The sequence below is a fragment of the Tetrahymena thermophila genome, assembly GCF_000189635.1.
Source record: "Tetrahymena thermophila SB210 genomic scaffold scf_8254752, whole genome shotgun sequence".
NCBI classification, from domain to species: domain Eukaryota; phylum Ciliophora; class Oligohymenophorea; order Hymenostomatida; family Tetrahymenidae; genus Tetrahymena; species Tetrahymena thermophila.
In genome coordinates this window covers 234,768-246,236 of record NW_002476512.1, presented here as the reverse complement: position 1 = coordinate 246,236, position 11,469 = coordinate 234,768, and the positions used below count along the sequence as shown (strand labels likewise).

General features: G+C 22.2%; 1 protein-coding gene across 1 annotated transcript; it reads left to right on the top strand. All coding sequences in view use genetic code 6, as the record gives it.

Annotated features, from left to right (window-relative positions):
- Positions 1-952: 952 nt before the first annotated feature.
- On the top strand, positions 953-10,556 carry TTHERM_00576640 (transmembrane protein, putative; the record flags this gene model as incomplete). The annotated part of the gene is made up of 16 exons (XM_001009358.3): positions 953-1,449; positions 1,496-1,619; positions 1,685-2,143; positions 2,199-2,690; positions 2,757-3,278; positions 3,339-3,449; positions 3,508-3,629; positions 3,679-3,729; positions 4,088-4,371; positions 4,423-5,114; positions 5,167-7,394; positions 7,447-7,847; positions 7,898-8,390; positions 8,659-9,986; positions 10,043-10,256; positions 10,304-10,556. 16 exons carry the CDS (start codon positions 953-955, stop codon positions 10,554-10,556), a joined length of 8,271 nt encoding a protein of 2,756 aa, XP_001009358.3.
- Between the last annotated feature and the right edge of the window lie 913 nt (positions 10,557-11,469).

The following is an 11,469-nucleotide window of genomic DNA, read 5'->3' as shown; positions in this document are numbered from 1 at the left end:
GGTTTTACAACTATCTTTTAAATTATAAACTCAAAAATTTATATGAAAAAAAGTGCTTGATAAATCAAATTTTTAATTAAATACAAAATTTAAAAAAAATAACAATAAGGTAGAACACAAATAACTTAATGAACTTACTTTTTTTAATTTATTTTTTGTTGATATATTTAAAAATAAATGGGGTTTCTGCTATAGGCTGTCCCTTTTGGTAAGTAGGGTGCTCACATTCATATTAATCTATTTAGAGTATGATAATTATGAAATCTAATCCTTAGATCGAAAATGATGATATTGCAATTCTTGTTTATAATCCTTTTAGCATTGGGATTTATAATCTGATATCAAACAAAAAATTAATTCTGTAGGAGCCTTAAGAAAATATTATGTTTTATCGCATTGACAAGGATGACAGAAAATAAATTTAAATATCAGAACTGCACACTCTTGATTCTAGTAACAGGATAATTAGCTGGAATTTAGATAATGGAGCAAAATAACAAATAATATAGATTCCTAATTAATTATTAAATATTAGTCCTTATTCTTGTTTAAATTCTTAAGATAAGCTTGTGTTGACATGGAAAAATAACGATGTATTAATTAATTATTTGCTATTTATTTATTTATTTTGTAAATTTGGGGAAATTAATTCCTTTAAAAATAGGTCTTTGTGATAGATTTTTCTAGCACAACAATCATAAATACATATTAATTTCCAAATAATTATGGAATTTTAAATTGTTAAAATGATAAAGCAAATAGAAGGATGGTAATTTTTTAATCTAATGGTGATATCTATTAATATGATATAGCTTCCAATTCATTTAATATTTTATTTACTTTAAATGAATTTGATGCATTACAATCCTCTTTTCTTTCAAAAAACCTCATTACTATATCATATTAAAAATCTTCTTAATAATACCTTTTGGTTTCATTTAGATAGTCTGAGATGATTTTTTCTTAAATCTTACCTACCAAAACAACAAATATTTTAGTAAACTCTTTTGAACAGTACATTACTGTTGTAGGAGTATCTAATTTATTTTAAGTATGGGATTTGTAAAAAATTTAAAAAATTTATGAACCTAATTTCCAAAATATTTATTGTGATTAAAGAGATGCAAATCAAACCAGTGTTAGTAGCTCAATTAATTTTGTTTATGCTTCAATTAACAGCTTAGATGAAGTTGTAGGTTTATCAAATAATTATATATTTGCTTATTCTTTAAAGGAATAAAAACCAATTATGTTCAAAAATTAAAATATTGGTTTTAATTGGATATAGGCTTACATTTCCCAGAATAGTATCATATTATGCTCAGAATTATCTATTTCCATAATTGATATAAAATCATCCAAATTTGTTTATACCATAGATTCTTTTACTAGATAGCTATCAGCTTATGATGTTCCTAATAAAATTGAAGTTGATCCAGATTTTAACAGGTAAACTAAATTAATCCAATGAATATTTTAATTATATCAAAATTAGAATTATTAAAATAGACAGAGGAGGTAAAATACAGTATTGGTCATATTTTGATAATATTATGGAGAAATAAATTTTTGTTTCCGGGACTAACTCAACTTTTATAATAGATAAATAGTTAAATAAGGTATAAATAATCATTAATTCTTTTGATAATAATTTCATTAAAATATTTTATATTATTTGAAACAGCTTGTTCAGCAAAATTTATATACTACAACAGGAAGTAGCATTTTATTTGTATTTGATTACAGATAAGGAATATTAATAGATAGTATAAAAAATGCTTTCCCTGAAAGCAATTTACAGTATTACTATTTATATTAAGATAAAACTAATGGATATCTAATAGGAATTATTTAAACTTCATAATATATGATATATAACTTCAACTCTAGTTATAATCATTCTCTTGTTTTTAAAGGAACCTTTCTCCCAAATTCTCAAACATAAGGAATTGCTTTATTATTGGAAAGCTAGAAGTAGTTATTCATTTACATAAATGGTGTCCTATATTTATTTAATTACTTCTACAGTGATGGAGATTACAATAAATGTATTCCTTTTAATGGAGAAAATATAAATTTTAACAATTTTTTTTTTAATTTCTAAACATAAATTCTATTTAACATTTAAGAACAACAAATTCTGGTAAAAAATTAATTAAATAAAATATATTTGTTAATATTTTTTATTTTTTTTAAAGTAATATTAGTATAATGTCAATTCCTTAGATCTTATATAAACAATAAGTTATAATTCAGGCTAAAGTTAATAAATCTATCATATAGAGCAGTTAAATATCTTTCTAATTAATAAGGGGAGTTAAGTATTAACTAAGAATCATATTACTTTATAAGAATAAGCAATTGATTTTAAGCAAGATATTGTTAAAAATTTGGTATTTGATGAATAAAAGGCAATACTAATAATTTTAACAAGCAGTTTTAAGTTAAATGTTTTTGACTTAAAAACTACAATGTTGCTGAATTCCTTATAAATACAACCTCAGCTTATAGAATAAATATAAATAGATACACATTAGTAAATAATAATTATTAGCTATGATAATGGAGACATTCTTTTGTATAACTATAATATTTTCTCGATTGTGTCTTTATTTAATAATATGTAACCAAACAATATGGATTATTTTATACATAATTATAATACAATGACATATAAATCTGGTTCAGAAGTAATTTTTGTTAATTTTTATTCTATTAATTAAATAATTTCTATTATTTATTTACTTATTTTATAGGTTTACACAAAAAGGCTAATCAATTTTGGATAGATTGCCTAAATAACTCCTTAAAATAATGTATTAGATTTCCATATTCACTTGCAAAGCGGATTAACTTTTATACTAACTAACTAAGAAGTCTTTATTTATAATCATATTAGCAATTAATATCTTCCACCCTTTCCTAATAATATAAATTTATCTAATGCTTATATTATTAGAGGTATACCTTCATAAGATACCATTCTTATTGGTTATCTTACTTCAGTTTCAAATAATATTGTAGCTTATAAATTAAGTAATTATAATTATATTAATACTATGAAACACGATTTAGAGAAATGTAATTCTGTAGCAGAGTTATATTATGATGATTATTCAAATAGATTATTTTCTGCTTGCACTGGACCTGGAACAGTCATAGTATGGGATGCTTCAAATTAATTCTAATTGATAGAGATTTTGTACTAAATAGTCTCAGTGTTTTTAGTATCAGATATCGCTTTCTATCCAGAATAAAATTAAATCATGATTTTCGGAGTAATTCATTTACTTTTATTATCAATTAAATTTTTTGAATACTTTATTATTTACATTTAGTATTCATGGTGGTCAGCTTTGATTGATTATAAAAACCTTTCAAAAATATGTACAATAGAGGGCATATTTGGGAATTTCGACTATTTTAATTAATACTAAATTCAATGGGACGTAATTATTTATTTATAATTTTAATATATACCAAAAGTATAAAAAAATATTAAATAAGCATATTGGATATATTCGATTAAACGATTTGAATTGTAAATAAATATCAGAAGTTTAAGCTCATAAATAATGGATATTTGAAGTTCTTATAGATTCTTAATCATTTATACTAACATCTATAAGGTAAAATAAAATAATTATTATTTTATATAAAGTATTTATAAATATAAAGTAAAGATTTATTTGTAAAAACATGGAACTATACTGATGGAATTCAATTTATGTAATTTGGTTATTTTAAAATGTTTTTTATTAAATATTTTATTTGCAAAATAAAAGATAAATTAATAAAATAATTTAAATTTCAAATTTCTATTAGAGAAAATTATGGGGGTATTTTAAGGTCAATAAAAATCAACCTCTACCAATATTTATTTTATCCAAATATTATTAAAATATTATTCAAAATTTTGTGAAATTTAGCCCTCTACATTAAAGATTGATTTGAATGTAGAAAAATTGGCATGTAAGTCTTCATTTTGAACCTATTGCCCTTAAAATTTCTCTATTGTATTTTTCTTCTGTTAAACATAAAAATATTAAAGTACATAAATTATTGAAGAATAAAATTTAATAAAAAGGAGTCAGTTAGAATTTTAAAATCCTTTGTTTTGTGGGATGTTAGATAAAGATAATAGTCTAGTTTTTATTGGCGATTTTAATGGATTTGTTTATATCCTTAGGTACCCAAACTTATAATTATTGAGAAAAATATAAGTAGCATAAGGATAGATATCTAAAATATTCTTAGATGTAAAATACAATTTAATATTGTTAGGCAGTCAATCATCTGGTACAATTAAATATTTGAATATAATTGAGCTCTTAGTTCCTAATGTGTATACTAACTCCTTTTAAACTGAAGGTAAATATTAAATACCACTGAAAAAAATTGATTTTTTGTGATAAATAAAAGGTATATTATCGACATTATAAGTGAATTAAAGTGTTATTTTTCATCAAGAACTAAATATAGTTTAGTAATGGAATTATACAAGTTAATAATTAAGTTATGGATTTTTTGTAAATAGCTAAGATCCATCCTATGAAGTTTAAAGTATGATGATTTTATTGCAAGGTTAAAAAAATATAGGTGTATTATTAACCAGAGATCAAACAATATTTTTTGATTTAAATAGTTTAAACTTAGTCAATGTTTAAAGTGTTAAATGCATGAGAAATACTTAGCTTACATCTTATTTTATTTGTTCATAATTAAACGTTATTACAGTAATTGACTTATTAGATTTCAAATAAATATAATAGATTTAAATTGATTAAAATTCTAGTATTATTTAACTTGAATCAATTAATGAATTAAATTCTTTCTTTGTTACAACTACTTTAGGAGAAATCATTTCTTTCTAGCTAAATGACAAAAACCATGTCTAGTTTGATTAATAATTTAATATAAATCTTCTTCAGCAAGCAATCATTAATTACTCATTTACTTAATTGGAAAATATTTATATCATATTAATGGCATCATTTGATGGAAACATAGCATGTATTAAATTTAATTCTAGCTTTACAATTTTGGAATAGTAAATTATAACGTTACTTGGTCATAAATCACATGCACACATAATTAAAATATTTTAATCAAAAGTAAAAAAATTATTTAATAAATTTAATAAAATTTCATTTTTCTTAATTTTAGGTTTTCATAAAACGAATAAGCGACTTTTATATTGGATTGTACAATTTAGAAGATTTTACTCTAGTCGAATAAATATCAAGTCCATGTCTTGGCTATGTTTATAAACTTGATTTGAATTTGGAGTTGGATTATATAATATAAAGTTGTGTGTGCATTTATTAAATTAACTTGCTTTCTAATTTTAAATAATTAGGAATGGGAAGGTTCTTTTAAAATTTAAATTTAGCAGATGTTTACACTACTGATAAAAATTAAATCATTTTAATAAACAAAGAGTATTTTGTAGATGTATACTAAAATTCTATTTTCATTTACCAGATAGATTAAATCTCTTAAACAATTAAAATCAAGGGATAATTTTCATTGGATATTGAAGATTTAGGGTTTGTTTCAAATTATGAGATATTTAATACTCTTGATAATGTATATATAAAACTAATTCTTTACTCTTCTTTTCAAATAGGTTAATTGCAGCTACCAATATACGGATAATAGATGTGCTAAGAAACTCTCTATATAGATGAAATTGCTTCAACTTTTAATTCTATTGAGAGTGTTTACTACAAAATTTTAAAATACTTTCCAATAAGTGAAATGGATTTCTTAATTTAAATTGAATCAGATATAGTACTCTAAAGACTTCCTAATTTTGCTTTCTCTAGTTAATCATTGATAACATATTAAGCTCAATCTAATTTAACAAAATAAATATAGGCTTATGTAAATTCTGATTTTTTTGAATCATTTAGCGGCTACAGAAAAATTATCATGAGTAATTTAACTCTTCTACCCTAATAATACGATAGGTCCAATTCTATATTCAATATTTAAAACATTGGATACTTAGGTTTCTATAATATCAATTTAGGAGACTCAGCTGTTTATTCTTTTGAAATTTCTTAAATCAATTAAGTGTATTTCAATCAGATTTAAATGATGAGTTTAAATATGCAAAGTAGTTAATTATTGAATCTATTTAGCTTTTATGATGTCAATTAAATTTAGATAAACTTAACAACTATTTAAAATTGTACTTTTAATTAAATTTAACTATTCAACTTTTATAGCAGCTTAGGTTAAGGTATATATTAGCTTTAACTTACAAATTTGATCATTGATAATTCAAAATTTTACTTTTCTTCGTCAATTAATATTAATACAATTTTTTACTTGTAAAACTTTTATAGTGTATAGATGTCTTCTATACTTATCACTAACTGCTAGGGTTCTCCTACTCTAATTTTTAGACTTTTCTTAATTGAGAACTTAATATTAAATACAATAGAATATAATAAAAATTAAGATATCAGCTTTATGGATCACAGCAATAGTTAATAGCAGGTGCAATAAAACTACTATGTTAACTATTAATTAATAAAAGATAATATTTTACTTAAAAATATAAAGGTAATATCTAATATATATACAAATATAATCCTTGAACCTACGATTAAAATATAGTGTAATTATTTAACTATAAATGATATAATATTTGAGAACAATGTAGATAATACGAAATTAAAAACAATAATTTTACTATATATTTAACAAGGAATATAAATCTCATCATAGAATATTTTTTACATAAGGAATATTGGTTTTAATGCTTTGATTTAAATTTACCAATCTAATTTATGTTAATTATTTAATTTACAATTAACTTAAAATTAAATCTAGTAAGGACTTATAATTATGTCTTCAAGTGTGAAATTAATAGATTCTAAAATTTAAAACAATAATTCTAGTGGATAATACTCAATAATAACTGTTTAATAAAAATCAACTTTTTCTATTAAAAACACATATTTCTCAAACAACTTAGCTTAATAAAATGGAGGATCAATTTATATTTCTTAAAGTACACAAATTATTTAGAATTCCAAATTTGAATAAGACTCTTGCTCTGAGAATGGAGGATCAATTTATTCTACACAATCAAATCTGTCAATATTTTCTACAGTTTTTTTTAATTGCTCATCTTTAAATGGAGGGTGCATTTATGTTGATAGTGGTTCTCTTAATTTAACACAAGTTCAATCTTAAGTATCAAAGTCTACTAATAAAGGAGGATTTTTATTTATGTCATAAATATCAACTTTTACTGTATAAGATTCAATATTCCAAAATAGCACTGCTTATTCGGATGGAGGCTGCTTTTATATCACAAAATCAGGAGATAACAAATCAATAATTACTAATTCAAGTTTTTAGTTCAATAATGCACATGGGTAATTAAATGTATTTAATTTACAATTCTAATTCATATTTTTAAAAAAATAGGAGTGGTGGTGCTATTCTACTTGATACTTCGAACTTTTCTCTTTATAATTCAAATTTTATAAAGAATAGAGCTGGTATTGGAGGTGCTATAAGATATTTAACGATAAAACCTTTATTTATGCTTAAAAATTAATAAACTAAGATAATAACTAAAGATTCATGCAAAACATATTTTTCTAATTCATGTAAATAGAATAAAGCAATAATATTTGGTGATTCAATAGCAAGTTATCCCTAATATGCTTCAATTTTTCCTAGCAGAGACTTTGATGTAGACATCTAGCTCTATCCTAATATAACTTTTAGTAATTTTAGAAGTGGTTTAAGTAACTTTGATCTTAGCATTTAGTTTTTAGATGAATTTAAGAACCCTGTGAATTAAGCAGATTTTTAGAATTAAAGTAAATTATTGAAATATTTAATTATAATAATACGTTATTTTACATATTAGCATTAACAGGTTATCTAAGTGAAAATTTAATTTAAGAAATAAGACAGTATAATTGCAGAGTTTATATAACAGAAAATATAGAATCCTTTTAGAAACAGACCATTAAAATTGAAGGAGCTACATCTATAGATTATACATTTTAAAGTTAAAATTTAGCTGGGTGTTTAATGAATAATTTTAAAATAGCAGGAATTCCATCATAAAGTGCTTTAGTTTATTTATAACTTTAAGGAATGAAATAAATAGGAGTAAATACTACTTTTTAGGATGTTAATCAAATTTAAATAGAGATATATTTTAGAAGCTGTACCAGAGGAGAATATTATAATCCTACATGTGATGGTTGTTTGATTTAAGAATGTGCTTAATGTTAAAATGGAACATATTCTCTAATTATTCCAAAAAGTAATAGTTAAAAGCAATGTTAACCTTGTGATTTATCAGTTGCTGTATCATGTTAATTGGATTAAATAGTACTCAAATAAAACTATTGGTATTTATTTTTTTATTGATTTATTTAAAATTTATCCTAGTTCAACTCAACTTCTTTGGTTTTAATTATTGATATTTGATATGAGTATATTTAAAAATAATTGAAATGTCTATTTAATAATGTTTATTTTTAGATAATATTGTGAGGAAATTTGAGAGGTTGTTGAGAAATTAATTATACATTTCTTATAAATTCTATTTTTTTGTCATTTTGAATTAGATTAATCAAAATAAGTTATTAATTTTATTTAAAATTTTACAATATTTAGGAGAAGCAACAAGTTTAGTGATTATATTTATCAATGTGATAAAAATATTTAGTCTTGTAATGGAGATGAATAAAATAATTACTGTGCAAAGGGTTATACTGGAGGATTATGTTCAGCTTGTGATAATTATGGAAAAGTGTGGGGAAATCGATTTGGAGCTGTTTTATCGATATATGACAAAGGTGTGGTATGTACGGAATGTTCTGAAATTTAAGCTAATTACTTTAAATAAGCACTAACATTCATTGGTGTTTTAGTATATTTAGTAATTTTAATGATTGATTCTTAAAATAGTAACTGTAAGCTATGTTAAATACACACTCTTAAGCAACTCAACATTATTAATTTGGGAGTTTCTTCTTTTACTCTATAATCTTCAACGATAGCTAAAATATTTATAAATTAATTTTAGGTATTTGCTTCATTACAACAAAATATTGGAATTACATTTCCAACCTTATTTTCGAATTTAATTTCTTTCCCTAATTTCTCATCGCAGCCGATATACATATTTATATATTCTTTAGATTGCAGTTTAAGTAGCATAAATACTTAAATTCCAATCTAATATTTAAGATTTATTTACTTATCTATGGTATTACCTTTAATCATGCTTCTTGCTTTAATGTTTCTCATAAAAGGAATAATATTTATTCTTAGCCTATTCAATAGTAATTAATACTTTAATAACCAAATGTACAATACTAAAAATATGGCAATTAGCTCCTTGATTGTATTTATGTATCTAGTCATATAAAATATATATTAGGCAGCTTTACAAATAATATTTTGCTAAGAGCTCGATAATAAATATTACATGAAAAGCCAAATGGATTAAATTTGCTATACAAAAGAACACAATAAGTATTTGTTCTTTCTTATATGCCCTATACTCTTGATAATTGTAATAACCTATCCTCTTATACTTTTTTATTTAATCTACCATAATAAATAATATATGTTTATCAGACACAGAAGTGTAATAATTAGAAGATACGGATATATTATTTCAGGCTTAAAGTAAAATAGGTGGTGGTGGGAGTTTATTAGAATATATCAAAAATTCATAATTATCTTTCTTGCAACATTCTTTAATTCCTAAAGTCTTATATAAATATAATCTATTTTGTTTCTGTAATCAGTGTATTTAGCACTATTAATCTACTTTAAGCCATATGAAAACAATAAAATTAATAAGCTAGAGCTAAAGTCAGTAACTTTAATGATACTGATTTTTTGGATTGCTGTATTTGATAATTAGACAGAAGAATCTAACATTAAATAGGTTTCTTCTGTTCTTTTAGTTGCTTTATTTATTATGCTCTTTGGTAAAAAAACTTATTCTATAAATAAAAAATAAATTAATTTGTATTAAAATAAAAAGGTTCTTTAATAGCAAGTTTTTTGAATATCTTACTAAGAAGAAGCATATCTATAATAGCAAAATCAAAATTGTTAAATTATATATTTATGAAATTCAAAAAATGTCTATCTACAAAAAATGAATACAAAGTAAGACAATACCTTAAAAAATAAAACTACTCCTTATATATTTTAATATTTAAGCCAAATCATCAATCTCTGCAGGTCTTTAAAAAGTAAAAATATATTTAATTTACTTATTTTAAATTCTTATTATTAAAAGCTGGAAGAGACTAAGACAATTACTTTAATCTATGAATAGCACAAAAAAATAATATGTTGATAAAGTATCAACCCTAAATAATATAAGTTCAATACATCGCAATTCATTTAGTTTTAAAACTGAGTAAAATTTGCTTGTCTAAAGGTTTAATTTATTGTCTAACTAAAAGCTTTTGAAAAAAACAAAAACTGTAAGTTTTAGACTTAAATAGTTTGAATAATCAAATATAAAACTCTCATTTAAAAATGAATGAAATTTAGTATCTAAAAACTAATTATTTTATTTTTATTCTACTCTAATCAATATAAATGTATTAGTTAAATAAAAGATTACTCACTCACTTTTCATTAATTATATATTACTCATTTTTGCATTAATATTTTAAATAAATTTAAATTTTATAATAGTCTATGTACAAAATAAATATAAATGTACAAAAAAATGTGTTTTTTACTTTAATTTATTTAATTCATCATTTTTGGTAGTTAAATAAAAAATATTTTGTAAAGTAAAGCTTAATAATAATCTTAATAATATTTATAAAATTATTAATTAAAGTTTTATTTCAAGTTAAGGATAAAAATTATTTCTTCACAGTTGATTTTAAAGTAAATTTAATAAAAATTTTAGTTTTATAAATAAAAATCAATCAATTAAACTTTTGACAATTGAACCTCATTTCAGAAATACATTCATTTTACTCATCATTAGTTAATCAACAATTTTTTCATTTAAGTCTGTGAGGTATTTTTAGTATTTCACAAGTAATTTTTCTTTAGAAATCTAAAGGAAATATTTAATTTTCTTAGAACACATATTATAATCTTTAAAAAGTTTCTGAGAAAGATAAATGTACATTTAAAATAATATTCTTTTTCCCCTACACAGCTAGAGATATGTTCATGCCTCTAATTTGAAGCTAATGCTTGACAACAGACTCAAAATTACTTTAAAATTATGTTAGTTAATTCTAATCTAATGACACACAATTAATCAATATATGTGAGACATTTGGAGAAAATTTTACAGTCCTTAAATAAATAACAAGTTCTTAATAGTATCCGTTTTCAAAGATATATGTCAAATTTTTTTTTATTTTTGAAATTTCATCAAGTAATTCTTAAGAAAATTCTAATCTGTTAGAAAGATGATCATAAGGTATGATC